Source organism: Pimephales promelas, chromosome 3, assembly GCF_988280905.1.
Source record: "Pimephales promelas chromosome 3, fPimPro1.hap1.1, whole genome shotgun sequence".
Classification (NCBI taxonomy): domain Eukaryota; kingdom Metazoa; phylum Chordata; class Actinopteri; order Cypriniformes; family Leuciscidae; genus Pimephales; species Pimephales promelas.
In genome coordinates, this window is record NC_142771.1 from 43669177 (window position 1) to 43685446 (window position 16270).

Here is a 16270-nt window from a genome sequence, read left to right on the forward strand (position 1 = left end):
GACAATGAAGTAGGGGCTGTAAAACCCGGACCTCATCTCGGCTGGAGGGACAGTCTCGATTGCACCCTTCGCCAGCAGGGTCGCAATCTCCGCTCTCATGACCGGGGCATTGCCACCGACCATCGTGGAGCGAACTCCCCCAAAACGGGGAGGAGACCGTGCGAACTGAATCGCGTAGCCGAATCTGATCGTTCTGATGACCCAGCGGGACAGCCCGGGCAGCTCTAGCCAGGCTTCCAGGAAGTGAACCAGCGGGGTCATCCGAACCACAGACGTCCCCCCGGAGGGGCAGCGAGGCGGGTCGACCGGCATGCGCGCAGGAGTTACCCCGCCCGGATGCACCATCGAAGCCCGCTCCCCGACAGAAGAGACTAGGGAAGGCAGAGCGTTCCACGGAGGTCTGTTCTGCCGGGGGTCTGGCGATAGAGGGGGAAGGGAGGGGCGTAGCCCGGGGAGACACACGCACCCTTCCGCGCCCTCAGAGACAGAGAGGAATGAGTGGGCTGACGCACTGGGACGTCGAGCGCACCCAATCCTGTCTGTGTGCTCAGTGATGATGTCAAGTCTTTCTTTAACCAACTCAGGGTGCTGCCCACCTGTGGGTGAGCAGCGGGGAGCTGAGAACAAAAGATTCTCCCCCGGCCCTCCACCGGGGGAAGGAGGGGGCCTGCTACCGCCTCCTGGGAAAAACTCAACTTCATCACTGAGCAGCCCGTCTCAGGAACGTCGCTTAGCCTGGCGTTTAGCGGGGCGTGCGGCCTGAGGGGGCTGTGACGCCTGCCTGCGGCCTCCTCCACGCCGTGGCCCGGATGAAGGCTGCTGCTGGGGCCGGGCGGGAGGGAGGGGAGCCGCGGGGGGGCGTCCTCGGCGGCGAGCAGCGGGAGGCATCTGTGCCGACGACTGGGTGGAGGCAGCAGCTGGTCGTCGGGGCAGAATATGTTTGATTGCCTCCGTCTGCTTCTGGGCAGTGGAGAACTGCTGGGCAAAGTCCTCGACTGCACCGGCGAAAAGGCCAACCTGGGAGAGTGGGGCGTCGAGCAGACGAGTCCGCTCAGCGCTCCGAGTGTCTGCCAGGTTGAGCCAGAGGTGACGCTCCTGGACCACACTGGGGGCCATCACCTGACCAACGGCGCGAGCGGCCACTTTCGTCGCCCGGAGAGCAAGGTCAGTGGCGGACCGCAAATCTTTAAATGCCGTTGGATCAGTCCCGCCCTCATGCATATCTCTGAGCAGCTTTGCTTGGAAGACCTGCAAAGTGCTCATCGCATGCAAAGCGGTGGCCGCCTGTCCCGCCGCTCTATAGGAACGCGCCGCCATAGCAGACGAGAACCTACAGGCTTTGGATGGGTGCTTAGGAGGACCCCGGGAGGAGGCGCTCTGTGGACACAGCTGCATCGCAACAGAGCGCTCCAGCGGGGGCATCCCAGTGTACCCACGGGCGGCCCCACCATCGAGGGGGGGAAAGGCGGGGGAGAGATCGTTGAGTGTACAGGGGAGCCCCCCAAGAGCGCGATAACTCCACATGCAGCTCGGGGAAGAAAGGCAATGGAGTCGGCCGTTGCCTTGCGGCGGCAGCTTTGTCCAAAAACCAATCATCCATCCGTGAGAGATCGGGGCAGGGCGGAGGGTTCCACTCTAACCCGATAGTCCCAGCGGCTCGAGACAGCATGGCCGTCAGCTCGGGATCCGACACGGGCAACGCTGGCACTCCCAAAGGAGGCAACGCAGCCGCATCCTCATCTCCCGAGGACTCTAACCCGCCTAGTGATGCTGTGATCGACATCGCATCATCATCTGGAGTGCTGCCCGAAGCAGCCGGTACCACCGAAGCAGCGGCCGACTGAATCGAACTAACGCTCGCTGTCTCTCACTGAGGCGGGAGGTGTGGCCCGAGGAATCGTCGGGGCTTTGTTCCACACCGTCACCGTGAAATCACCAGGTCCCCAGGTCGACGGGCCCCCCGTGAGGGAAGCCGATCGAGTAGGGGGGACCGGGACTCTCACTTTAGTCAGATCATTGAGTCTCGACCTCAGTGTAGAGATGGTCATGTTCCCACAGAAGGAACATGAGTCATCCACGAACGCTGCTGCTGCATGCTGAATGCCCAGGCATACAAAGCAGCGATCGTGACCATCAGATGACGATAGAAATCGACCACACCCAGAAGAACACAGGCGAACTATCTTTAAAAAGACGTGCCACGTGCAGCTCTTTCAATGAGAGGAAAATGAAAATGAAATTCACTCTTTTCAGCGTTGAGGCGACCAGGGAGAAGCGCAAAGTCTGGCAGACCACTGCTCAGATCGCAGGCGATGCAGAATCTCGCTGGGTACCGCCGTCACACCAACACTGAAGAGGACGCTCGTCTCGAAGTGTCTTGAACAGTGAGAATGGCTTTCAGGAGTGAAGAGGTTCTCTTGGCTCCGAAGCGAAAACATACTGCGGTTGCGTTCACTTCCTCCTTTTATACTCACGGAGTAGGGCGGAGTACGCTATGCAAATTTCCGCAGCCCCAAGGCATTGCACGCCATTGGCTCGTTTTTAAAGACTCGAAGAGGATTGGCTTTCTATGCGAAACCCCCAATCTCCGTCACTTCTGACGTAACTCGAAGTGACTACGAAAGGGAACCACATTTTGAACAGTTTTCCTGTAGAATATTTTTTTAATTATTTTTTGAATTTTTCACTTTAGACAGTGCACAATAAGCTGCCTAATGCATTTTCTGCCCACTTCGCGGCACTGTTTCTCTGCCGCCTCAGAGGGTGCATTAAATTTGACATTGTCCCTTTAGAGTAGAACTACTATGACGAAATCCACATTTTGAGCAGTTTTTCCTGTAGAAGAATTTTTTAATGAATTTTTGAATTTTTCTCTTTAGACAGTGCACAATAAGCTGCCTAATGCATTTTCTGCCCATTTCGCGGCACTGTTCCTCGGCCGCCTCAGAAGGTTTATTAAATTGGACATTGTCCCATTAGCAGGGCCTGAAGTTAATTTTTTCGGCCACCGGCCACTGTGGCCGGTGGATTTAAAAATTCACCTGCCACAGAGACTTTTTACCAGCCTTTTTTTTTTTTTTTGCCTCATAAACGTAAAAAAAAAAAAAAAAAAAACCCGGGAATTTCACAATATTGTTCTTTAACTTGTAAGAACACACATTTAAGTGCTGTCAAGTAATAATAACTCTAATAACATACATTTAAAAAAAAATCTTTTTATTCATTGATTTTGACAGACACACGCACACAACATATATAGTATAGGCTATAATATACTCAACAGATAGACCTACCGCAGCTCGTAAACAAATCACACGCGGCTGTGTTGATGGCGGATTTATTCACGTACAGGTCTTACTCTTAACAGCTTTTAGTTACAGCGTTCAGGAGCGGTTAAATATGAACTAAATTAATACTGTTATTATTACTGATAAAATTACCGGGTACCGGACATTTTCTCACCGGTTCCCAACTCCCAACATGCACAGTTGCACACGCACACACATCTGTGCAACTGTCATTGTACTTTAACCTACAACAGCGACGCATTACATTATCTCATCCCATCTCATCAACAGTTTAATACTCGCACACGTAGTCAGAAAAAGAGCCTCATCTTCTTTCTGATCGCATGAACGTTACGAAACAACAGTCGCTGTCATAAATCAGCCGCTCACGAACCTTGCCATTGCCGCCGATTGTTTTTCTCATCCTCATCTTTTTGTTGGCTGTTTGTTTTGTTTCAGCTGGCCTCTTTACCCCAGTAATGTGCCACCACATTTTAGCTAAAGTCCAACGCAATAGCGGACTTCGTTGAAATGTAAAAATCCTAATGAATCACTCAATTCTCATTGGCTACCTGCCAATGTGGCAGGTAGATTGACAGTGTTACCCGCCAATAGCAAAATTCACCCGCATTTGGCAGGTGGTCGGGTGTTAATTTCAGGCCCTGCCCATTAGAGAAGAGCTACTATGACGAAATCCACATTTTGAGCAGTTTTTCCTGTAGAATATTTTTTAATGAATTTTTTAATTTTTCACTTTAGACAGTGCACAATAAGCCGCCTAATGCATTTTCTGCCCATTTCGCGGCACTGTTTCTCTGCCGCCTCAGAGGGTGCATTAAATTGAACATTGTCCCTTTAGAGTAGAGCTACTATGACGAAATTCACATTTTGAGCAGTTTTTCCTGTAGAATATTTTTTAATGAATTTTTGAATTTTTCGCTTTAGACAGTGCACAATAAGCCGCCTAATGCATTTTCTGCCCATTTTGTGGCACTGTTTCTCGGCCGCCTCAAAGGGTGCGTTAAATTGGGCATTGTCCCATTAGAGTAGAGCTACTATGACGAAATCCACATTTTGAACAGTTTTTCCTGTAGAATATTTTTTTAAATGAATTTTTTAATTTTTCACTTTAGACGGTGCACAATATGCCGCCGAATGCATTTTCTGCCCATTTCGCGGCACTGTTCCTCGGCCGCCTCAGAGGGTGCATTAAATTTGACATTGTCCCATTAGAGGAGAGCTACTATGACAATTCACATTTTGAGCAGTTTTTCCTGTAGAATATTTTTTTTAATTATTTTTTGAATTTTTCACTTTAGACAGTGCACAATAAGCCCCCTAATGCATTTTCTGCCCATTTCGCGGCACTGTTTCTCTGTCGCCTCAGAGGGTGCGTTAAATTTGACATTGTCCAATTAGAGTAGAGCTACTATGACAATCCACATTTTGAGAAGTTTTTCCTGTAGAATATTTTTTAAAATTATTTTTTGTATTTTTTACTTTAGACAGTGCACAATAAGCCCCCTAATGCATGTTCTGCCCATTTCGTGGCGCTGTTTCTCGGCCGCCTCAGAAGATGCATTAAATTTGACATTGTCCCATTAGAGTAGAGCTACTATGACGAAATCCACATTTTGAACAGTTTTTCCTGTAGAATATTTTTTTAATTAATTTTTTAATTTTTCACTTTAGACGGTGCACAATAAGCCGCCGAATGCATTTTCTGCCCATTTCGCGGCACTGTTTCTCTGCCGCCTCAGAGGGTGCGTTAAATTTGACATTGCCCCATTAGAGTAGAGCTACTATGACGAAATCCACATTTTGAGCAGTTTTTCCTGTAGAATATTTTTTAATGAATTTTTTTAATTTTTCACTTTAGACAGTGCACAATAAGCCGCCTAATGTATTTTCTGCCCATTTCGCGGCACTGTTCCTCGGCCGCCGCGAGGGTGCGTTAAATTTGACATTGTCCCATTAGAGTAGAGCTACTATGACGAAATCCACATTTTGATCAGTTTTCCTGTAGAATATTTTTTAATGAATTTTTGAAGTTTTCACTTTAGACAGTGCACAATAAGCCGCCTAATGCATTTTCTGCCCATTTCGCGGCACTGTTTCTCTGCCGCCTCAGAGGGTGCATTAAATTGGACATTGTCCCATTAGAGTAGAGCTACTATGACGAAATCCACATTTTGAGCAGTTTTTCCTGTAGAATATTTTTTTAAATTATTTTTTTAATTTTTCACTTTAGACAGTGCACAATAAGCCGCCTAATGCATTTTCTGCCCATTTCGCGGCACTGTTTCTCTGCCGCCTCAGAGGGTGCGTTAAATTTGACATTGTCCCATTAGAGTAGAGCTACTATGACGAAATCCACATTTTGATCAGTTTTCCTGTAGAATATTTTTTAATGAATTTTTGAAGTTTTCACTTTAGACAGTGCACAATAAGCCGCCTAATGCATTTTCTGCCCATTTCGCGGCACTGTTTCTCTGCCGCCTCAGAGGGTGCATTAAATTGGACATTGTCCCATTAGAGTAGAGCTACTATGACGAAATCCACATTTTGAGCAGTTTTTCCTGTAGAATATTTTTTTAAATTATTTTTTTAATTTTTCACTTTAGACAGTGCACAATAAGCCGCCTAATGCATTTTCTGCCCATTTCGCGGCACTGTTTCTCTGCCGCCTCAGAGGGTGCGTTAACTTTGACATTGTCCCATTAGAGTAGAGCTACTATGACGAAATCCACATTTTGATCAGTTTTCCTGTAGAATATTTTTTAATGAATTTTTGAAGTTTTCACTTTAGACAGTGCACAATAAGCCGCCTAATGCATTTTCTGCCCATTTCGCGCCACTTGTTTCTCTGTCGCCTCAGAAGGTGCATTAAATTGGACATTGTCCCATTAGAGTAGAGCTACTATGACGAAATCCACATTTTGAGCAGTTTTTCCTGTAGAATATTTTTTTAAATTATTTTTTGCATTTTTCACTTTAGACAGTGCACAATAAGCCGCCTAATGCATTTTCTGCCCATTTCGTGGCTCTGTTTCTCGGCCGCCTCAGAGGGTGCATTAAATTGGACATTGTCCCATTAGAGTAGAGCTACTATGACGAAATCCACATTTTGAGCAGTTTTTCCTGTAGAATATTTTTTAATGAATTTTTGAATTTTTCGCTTTAGACAGTGCACAATAAGCCGCCTAATGCATTTTCTGCCCATTTCGCGGCACTGTTTCTCTGCCGCCTCAGAGGGTGCATTAAATTGGACATTGTCCCATTAGAGTAGAGCTACTATGACGAAATCCACATTTTGAGCAGTTTTTCCTGTAGAATATTTTTTTTAAATATTTTTTGCATTTTTCACTTTAGACAGTGCACAGTAAGCCGCCTAATGCATTTTCTGACCATTTCGCCCGCACTGTTTCTCGGCCGCCTGAGAGGGTGCATTAAATTTGACATTGTCCAATTAGAGTAGAGCTACTATGACGAAATCCACATTTTGAGCACTTTTACCTGTAGAATGTTTTTTAATGAATTTTTGAATTTTTCACTTTAGACAGTGCACAATAAGCCGCCGAATGCATTTTCTGCACATTTTACGGCACTGTTCCTCGGCCGCCTCAGAGGGTGCATTAAATTTGACATTGTCCCATTAGAGTAGAGCTACTATGACGAAATCCACATTTTGAGCAGTTTTTCCTGTAGAATATTTTTTTAAATTATTTTTTGAATTTTTCACTTTAGACAGTGCACAATAAGCCCCCTAATGCATTTTCTGCCCATTTCGCGGCACTGTTTCTCTGTCGCCTCAGAGGGTGCGTTAAATTTGACATTGTCCAATTAGAGTAGAGCTACTATGACAATCCACATTTTGAGAAGTTTTTCCTGTAGAATATTTTTTAAAATTATTTTTTGTATTTTTTACTTTAGACAGTGCACAATAAGCCCCCTAATGCATGTTCTGCCCATTTCGTGGCGCTGTTTCTCGGCCGCCTCAGAAGATGCATTAAATTTGACATTGTCCCATTAGAGTAGAGCTACTATGACGAAATCCACATTTTGAACAGTTTTTCCTGTAGAATATTTTTTTAATTAATTTTTTAATTTTTCACTTTAGACGGTGCACAATAAGCCGCCGAATGCATTTTCTGCCCATTTCGCGGCACTGTTTCTCTGCCGCCTCAGAGGGTGCGTTAAATTTGACATTGCCCCATTAGAGTAGAGCTACTATGACGAAATCCACATTTTGAGCAGTTTTTCCTGTAGAATATTTTTTAATGAATTTTTTTAATTTTTCACTTTAGACAGTGCACAATAAGCCGCCTAATGTATTTTCTGCCCATTTCGCGGCACTGTTCCTCGGCCGCCGCGAGGGTGCGTTAAATTTGACATTGTCCCATTAGAGTAGAGCTACTATGACGAAATCCACATTTTGATCAGTTTTCCTGTAGAATATTTTTTAATGAATTTTTGAAGTTTTCACTTTAGACAGTGCACAATAAGCCGCCTAATGCATTTTCTGCCCATTTCGCGGCACTGTTTCTCTGCCGCCTCAGAGGGTGCATTAAATTGGACATTGTCCCATTAGAGTAGAGCTACTATGACGAAATCCACATTTTGAGCAGTTTTTCCTGTAGAATATTTTTTTAAATTATTTTTTTAATTTTTCACTTTAGACAGTGCACAATAAGCCGCCTAATGCATTTTCTGCCCATTTCGCGGCACTGTTTCTCTGCCGCCTCAGAGGGTGCGTTAAATTTGACATTGTCCCATTAGAGTAGAGCTACTATGACGAAATCCACATTTTGATCAGTTTTCCTGTAGAATATTTTTTAATGAATTTTTGAAGTTTTCACTTTAGACAGTGCACAATAAGCCGCCTAATGCATTTTCTGCCCATTTCGCGCCACTTGTTTCTCTGTCGCCTCAGAAGGTGCATTAAATTGGACATTGTCCCATTAGAGTAGAGCTACTATGACGAAATCCACATTTTGAGCAGTTTTTCCTGTAGAATATTTTTTTAAATTATTTTTTGCATTTTTCACTTTAGACAGTGCACAATAAGCCGCCTAATGCATTTTCTGCCCATTTCGTGGCTCTGTTTCTCGGCCGCCTCAGAGGGTGCATTAAATTGGACATTGTCCCATTAGAGTAGAGCTACTATGACGAAATCCACATTTTGAGCAGTTTTTCCTGTAGAATATTTTTTTTTAAATATTTTTTGCATTTTTCACTTTAGACAGTGCACAATAAGCCGCCTAATGCATTTTCTGCCCATTTCGCGGCACTGTTTCTCGGCCGCCTGAGAGGGTGCATTAAATTTGACATTGTCCAATTAGAGTAGAGCTACTATGACGAAATCCACATTTTGAGCACTTTTACCTGTAGAATGTTTTTTAATGAATTTTTGAATTTTTCACTTTAGACAGTGCACAATAAGCCGCCGAATGCATTTTCTGCACATTTTACGGCACTGTTCCTCGGCCGCCTCAGAGGGTGCATTAAATTTGACATTGTCCCATTAGAGTAGAGCTACTATGACGAAATCCACATTTTGAGCAGTTTTTCCTGTAGAATATTTTTTTAATGAAATTTTTAATTTTTCACTTTAGACAGTGCACAACAAGCCGCCTAATGCATTTTCTGCCCATTTCCTGGTGCTGTTTCTTGGCGTCCTCAGAGGGTGCTTTAAATTGGACATTGTCCCATTAGAGTAGAGCTACTATGATGAAATCCACATTTTGAGCACTTTTACCTGTAGAATATTTTTTAATTAATTTTTTTAATTTTTCACTTTAGACAGTGCACAATAAGCCGCCTAATGCATTTTCTGCCCATTTCACGGCACTGTTTCTCTGCCGCCTCAGAGGGTGCGTTAAATTTGACATTGTCCAATTAGAGTAGAGCTACTATGACGAAATCCAAATTTTGAGCAGTTTTTCCTGTGGAATATTTTTTTTAATTAATTTTTTTAATTTTTCACTTTAGACAGTACATAATAAGCCGCCTAATGCATTTTCTGCGCATGTCGTGTCGCCGTTTCTCGGCCGCCTCAGAGGGTGCGTTAAATTTGACATTGTCCCATTAGAGTAGAGCTACTATGACAATCCACATTTTTAGCAGTTTTTCCTGTAGAATATTTTTTTAAATGAATTTTTGCATTTTTCACTTTAGACAGTGCACAATAAGCCACCTAATGCATTTTCTGCCCATTTCGCGGTACTGTTCCTCGTCTGCCTCAGAGGGTGCGTTAAATTGGTCATTGTTCCATTAGAGTAGAGCTACTATGACGAAATCCACATTTTGAGCAGTTTTTTTTTCAAACTGGATCTCTAATAAGTGTGAATAAGTGAAATACCACATGATCCCTAAATTGAGCTGATGACAATAATTAAAGAATAATGTGCCTTTATATTTGTTCAGTCCATTTTCGCTCAGTGTTATTGGCATTTAAACATTTTTTTATTATTATTTTATTCAGAATATAGACACAAAAGTAACACAATCCCTTTAAAAATGCGAAAAAGAGGAAAAACCGTACAGTCCCTAAGTTGAGCTAATAAGAAGCCAGCAAACACGGCAGTTCGCGTCATTTAAGCTGGAACGGATAGCGTCAATAAGAAGTTGCGAATAAGAAGCTGGATTCAGCAGCAGGAGGAGGAAGATGAAGAAGAACAGGAGCACACAGAGGATCATTTCATCACTGGGGTCAGACCGTACATGTTTGAGCCGTTACATGCTCAAGAGCAAGTTCACACTCGCTCGATGCTCCCAATGCTAACAACATTAATTGGAATTTTTATATTTACCATTACACGCTGTCAATACTGGCAAACACACAGGCAGCCTGTACTGTCAGTTGGAGAGGCGTGGTTACGGATGTGAAGTAGACACAAACCGTCATCAGGGAAGGTCCTCCAATAAGGGGAGGGGAATTTTCAGATTTTGACTAAAGATTACAAAGCCAAAAAATATTTTTGTGTGGACAGACGATGAATTGTTCACCACAAAACGATCAATTTAGGCAAACAAAGTAAGTATGGTCAATTTTGGATTCATGGGGAATTTAAGGCTGAAACGCCAGAGGGCAGCAGAGCATCACTTTCTTACAACTCTGAGCACAGTACCGACCAGACATATATTTGAAGTGTCTTATGCTCATCAAGCCTGAATTTATTTGATCAAAACTTTTATCAAATCAATTTTTGATCAAATAAATTTCACAAAATTACATTTTTTTCTGTACTTTTGATTCAAAAGTATAGAAAAAAATGCAATTTTGTGAAATACAATTTAAAATAATGGTTTCTATTTTAATATACTTCAAAATGTAATTCACTCTCCTGTGATCAAAGCTGAATTTTCAGCATCATTTCTCCAATCAATGTTGGACAAAATTGTGCTGCTTAATATTTGTTTATAACCTGTGATGCTTTTCTCAGGATTCACCGATTTAAAAAAAAAAAAAAAAAAAATAGAAAGCATTTATTTAAAATAGAAATCTTTTCTAACAATACTACCATTCAAAGGTTTGGGTCAGTCATTTGTCTTCTTTTTCTTTTTGTGACAAAAATTAATACTTTTATCGAGCAAAGATATGTACCATTAATACAAAGTGATAGAAATCTTTTTTTTTAATACAGCTCTACTATTTTAAATAAATGTTGTTCTTTTTAACTTTTTATTCATCAGTAAATCTGGAGAAAATGATCACAGGTCATAAACATTTTTTTTAGGCAGCACAACTGTTTCCAACATTGATAATAAATCGACATATATATATATAATACTCTTAATAACAGTACCAATTAAAGATCAAACACATGCATATAATGAGTTCCTGTTTTAGACTGAGAATCTTCAAAAGTGTATCATTGTGTAATTTTGCTTAACTGTACGGTGGCATGATAATACTGTATTAATAATAAACCCGGTGTAAAGGGTCACAAGTGAACCCCGGTTCACTTGTGAATCTGCAGATGCTCAGTCAGGCTGGCCTCATAACTTTCTATCTGTAACTTTACTAAACAAGTAATTCCCCACAAATGTAATTTGAAGGGGTGTTTTTGTCGGTTGTTGCTTGGTTTAGCAGGGTCTGAGTACAGCAGAAGTGCTTGTAAAGCTGATATCTGTCCACTAAAGTTCTGCTATTCATAAAGCATCATCATCAGCTCTCATAATGTCTCACACACCCATCAGTTTCATTAAAAAGCTGACGTCTTTACACAAACAATACGTACTTGTCCTCTCTTCTTTTTCACTCTGTTTAGTCAGTTTAGGACTTTTGTCTTTGTGTAAAGTCTTGTGTGTGTTTGTCTGTGACTGATCAGCGGTTGTGTGTGTGTGTTGTCAGTGTGGTCAGAGCTGGATGAGCTGGATGAGGTGGAGGCCGCTGAGTGTGTGTCCATCGAGGTGGTTCCTCCTACACCACAGAGCAGAGTCCTGTCGACACCGGCTCCGGCTCCTCCGAGAGCAGATCTGCTCACTCCGGCTGGGGAAGCAGCAGAGAACTCTAGATCCGGTTATCAGATCAGTCCTGCTCCTGTAAAACCCAACAAGTTAAGCTAACTCATTTCATTTGAGGAAACCGATTGCCTCTATTCAATAAAGTTTATAAAAACAATAGTTATGAGTGAACTTATTTTATGAATTTTCGAGTCCACTAAAACAATAATATTTCTGGTAACACTTTATTTTGATGGTCCCTTTTGAACATTCCGTTGAACTTTGCAACTACATGTCAAATAACTCTCAATAGAGTATTAGTAGACTGTCTGCCAACTCTTTATTGTGTTGCTCCTCCAGCAGACATTCTACTGACTATAAGTAACTTCACAACTACATGTTCACAACTTATCTCTAACCCCAGGGCCGGATTAACCTTTAGGGCAACTGGTTAAAAATATTCAGTGGCAATCGGGAGAGTCGGGAGTTTCCCAGGTGGGCCGGTAGTGTTTCGAGGCCGCGAGGGAATAAGTGCAATAAGTGCCTGTCTTTAATCAAAAAAGACGTCGTTCACGTCACAGCTGAAGTGGCGTAGGTCGTAGCGCGAAAAGCGCGTGAATCAGCTTTTGATGTGCTTGACGCGAGTTTGAATCCGCCTTTTGCCGAAGTCTCCCTTTTCCCAACTCATACGAGATGTAAAATGTATAACCTAACATAGGTCTCTAGCGTTATATTTTGCCAACAAACTAAAATCGAAACCATGATATGGATTTTTGCCTTTATAAAACAGCACAAGACTTTAAGAATATGCATCCTGTTAGTGCTGGGTGAATTAAAGAAAAGTGTGCACTTTGCTCACGCGATCATCATGGTCATGGTGCTTTCTTACAAATACAAGCTCAAGGGTTTATTTCTTGCAAGTGAAGAAATAAGGACAAAAGTATTTTAATTTTACTATATTATAGTGTAATGTAGACTAAAATATAGGCTACTTTGGAAATATTCATTTTCACCCCTGGTAAATATGATGAAAACTGGCTGTAAAAAATAATTCTGCATTTTTTATCCTTTTGATCTTCCATTCAAAAAATTGGCAAAATTCTAACCTTTCATTGAAGCAAAAGAATTGAAAGTGGGGGTAAATCACACTATGAAAAATGTTTTTCTCCAAAACATAAACAATGCAGAATTATTTTTTACAGCCAGTTTTCATCATATTTACCAGGGGTGCCATTAATTTTGACCATGACTGTAGTATATTTATAAGCTTTATGGATTTTACGTCATAGGAATAATTATATAAATTATTTTTTACATTATTATAATAATTGTTTGGGATCCTAAAATACCATTGATAATATAATGTAGACTGAGACTCTATAAAAAGATAAAGATTTAGATCTCTAAAAAGATGTTTGAGCCCTGTTTATTGTCCTGGTACAAATCAATGCGTTTTCTTTGTTCAACGAGCAGTTCATGGGTTGAAGCTCTTAATTTTGATCTCTCAAAGAGCATGAGACTGATGCATTTAACCTTAAAATGTACAAAATTTTCTTGCGGGGGAGCATGTCCCCGAACCCCCCTAGAGGAACAGTAAATCAGTAAAACTGTAAATGCTACATTAAGGGTCCACCCAACATAGTTTTACAAATTCCTATAGGAAAGAACAACCATTTATGAACTTTACTCCAGCGTAGTTCAACAAAGTTAATTTTAAGTCAGGAAAACTGTAAATGCCATATTAAAATGTCCTTGGACAAAATATATATTTGGCCTGCCTAAGAGGGGGCCTACAAATCATTGTGCTCAGGGGCCTCTGAACTCTTAATCCATCCAAAGTTAGTAGAGATGTAGGTGCAACGTTACTTATAGTCAACTAAATGTGTTAAAGGGACCCTCCAAATAAAGTGAAACCATAGTTCTTAATAAACAATTAAACTTTACACTGAATTAAAATACTTTATATTGCTGAAACTTAACTATATTGAGTAAAAACAGTGAAATGACCAACTTTTAATGAACTCAGAGCACTTTCAGGTACTGCTAGCTCACAATCACATACAGTCAAACACAATAAGTTAAGATAACTCATTAAATTTGAGGACACCGATTGCCTTAAAGGTCTCCTGACATGTGGTTATTTTATTATTTTATAATGTTTCCTGGGTTGCCCTTATAATGTAGATCAAAAATAGTCATAATTTAGAAATAGAAGGCATTTTTCCTAGCCTGATTTGAGCCTCTGCTTTGAACGCTCTGTTTGAAGGGGCGTGTCTGCTGTGGGATTCAGTGTAACTGGCCTCTGCTGTGATTGGCTGACATGCTGCTTGCATATGAAATAGCTATGTATTACATATGAAACTCTTTCAAAAATACTTTTACTTTTAGTAATAACAACTTAAAATCATTCGAACGACTGAGAACAGATTTAAATGATCAATAACAGATTTTTTCAGGTATACTTTGTCTCTAAATGCCAATCAGTGTCGAAGTGTATCTCCTTTGTGATGAAGAAAGCTCAATATGGATTACAGAATTTCATTAATAAATAAATTGTGTATGAAATGTTTTCTATACCATGTAGAATTTCATCCCTAAAAATGCAAGCACTGAAAATACAATGCAGACCCTTCGCTAAGCCCCGCCCTCCCTAGTTACTGTTGCTACGCCTGTCAAGCTTTCGCGGCTGGCACATCTATAGTGTGGATGCACCCGGTGTCAGACATTCTCAATGAGATAATTAGTAATTTTCAGCGAACAAGTGAAATATCTGAGAGAGCAAGACAAAAGGGACTGCAGTAATGCATTCGAGGGATATATTCACGACATAACATGCAACAGATTAGAGAATAATTTCTTAAAATTTGAAGCTAAAGCCTAGTCACAGCGCAAGCAGCAACCGCCTCATATGCTGACTATTCAAATGGGAACTACACAAATTGAGGAACAGCTATGTTCGTGCACAGCAGGGTATGTGAAAAAAAATCCTAATAATTATAAATCAAACAGCTTATCCATAAATCTTGTGATAAGACACGATTGGCCAGTGGCGGTTTTCGGGTGTGGCTTAGCGAAGGGTCAATTAATTTTATGTTAATTGTTAATTGTTTTATTATTGTTTTACTTCCATATTATTCATCACAAAGCTATTGCTACGGCACAGAATCTGCCCCTATACCTTAATGGACAGTCAGGAGGAGCCGCAACTACTGAGTAGCCTACTAATTATTTCTCTTTTCTCTTGCCTCCTCCAGCTGCATTCACTATCTACCTTTTCAAAGATAAATTAAAAACCATAAAAATAAAAGCTTTGTAAACATATGTTTGTGAGGGATGGTGGCTTGTGTTCTGAATAACAGTGAGGGGCGGGGCTTGTGTTCTTGACTGCCCGTGAGGGGCGGGGATTCTCCGTGACTGCCAGTGAGGGCGTGGCTTGTCCGTGACTGACAGCGAGGGGCGTGGCCTGTGCTGCGCTGATTGACTGAATCAAACAGCTGAGAACGCGCATGTGATTGTGTAGACAGAGGGAAAGCAGCAGATGCAGTGAAAGAAACAACAGCACATTAAAACATTAACCGATGAAGAAGAACGGTTTTGAGGCTAACACATGAAACACGACGAATCTTTGTGTGTGTGTGTTGAATGGTGTGATGAAGAACGAGGACGCCTGACATTTTCGTTTGTCTGTGTCAACTGTCAACTGATGAACTCTGTGCTCGAGGCTGAAAGGGATACGCGTTTGTTTTCTCACGGTGTTTATTTCCAGCGCCTTTTATATGTTGATGTTTGACCTCGTTTATTAATCGCCCGACTACACTGAAGACTAAAGGGGATATAGCCATTTTAAAGAGCTCGAAGAGGAGTATTCGTGCGACCCTTCGTCGTGTGAATCAGCTGCAGGAGCCGAGATGTGACATTTCCCACACGCGTATTAAACATCTCTCACAGCGGACGCTTTTATCGAGGAAGGTACGTGTACAGATTAGATATACTATAATAATAATCATCACATATCAGATGTATGCATTTGAAATGCACAAGAGCTGTTTTTGGGCAGGTGTCATCAAATGTCGTTGCTTATTTTGTTTCAAATATCGTGTGTGACTGTGGGTGTGTGTGTTTATTTATGTATCTATATATGAAATCAAATCATTCAAACATTAACGATGTGATTTATTCATGCAAAAATTACATAACGATTCATAAGATGCCTCTGTGAATAGGGTTGTGTAGGCTAAATATGAGCAAATAATCATCACATTGAAGATGATTTGCGTATAACATCAATATAAGAATGATTATTTTGTATTCCTCTGCATTAATAATTAGCGTAGGCAGTTATACGGCAGTATTATCATATTGCTTAATGCGACGATGCATGATTATGTGACATGAGGAAAATGGGATCTGAAATCTAAAGCAAATTCAGGAGGAGAAGAGGATCGAACATTTTAAATATTATCACCCAAATTAATTAGCATGTGTCCATGCATTAAAAACTAGTCGCATATTAATGTTATAGCTAATAGCAGAAG

At 41.5% G+C, this 16270-nt stretch overlaps 2 protein-coding genes across 3 annotated transcripts in view; both read left to right on the top strand.

The window, feature by feature from the left end:
• Positions 1–11906, top strand: part of iqck (IQ motif containing K) — a 95026-nt gene extending 83120 nt beyond the window's left edge. The window contains exon 8 of the mRNA XM_089128947.1: positions 11644–11906. Within this exon, the coding sequence (XP_088985073.1) occupies positions 11644–11858 (215 nt within the window). The 3' untranslated portion in view covers positions 11859–11906. The remainder of the gene's footprint in view (positions 1–11643) is intronic.
• A 3349-nt stretch (positions 11907–15255) lies between these two features.
• Positions 15256–16270, top strand: part of gprc5ba (G protein-coupled receptor, class C, group 5, member Ba) — a 41975-nt gene continuing 40960 nt past the window's right edge. The window contains exon 1 of one of the 2 annotated variants that reach the window (XM_039685450.2): positions 15256–15704. The gene's annotated coding sequence lies outside the window, so the exon portion shown is untranslated. The remainder of the gene's footprint in view (positions 15705–16270) is intronic. The other variant, XM_039685451.2, reaches the window with a different exon arrangement.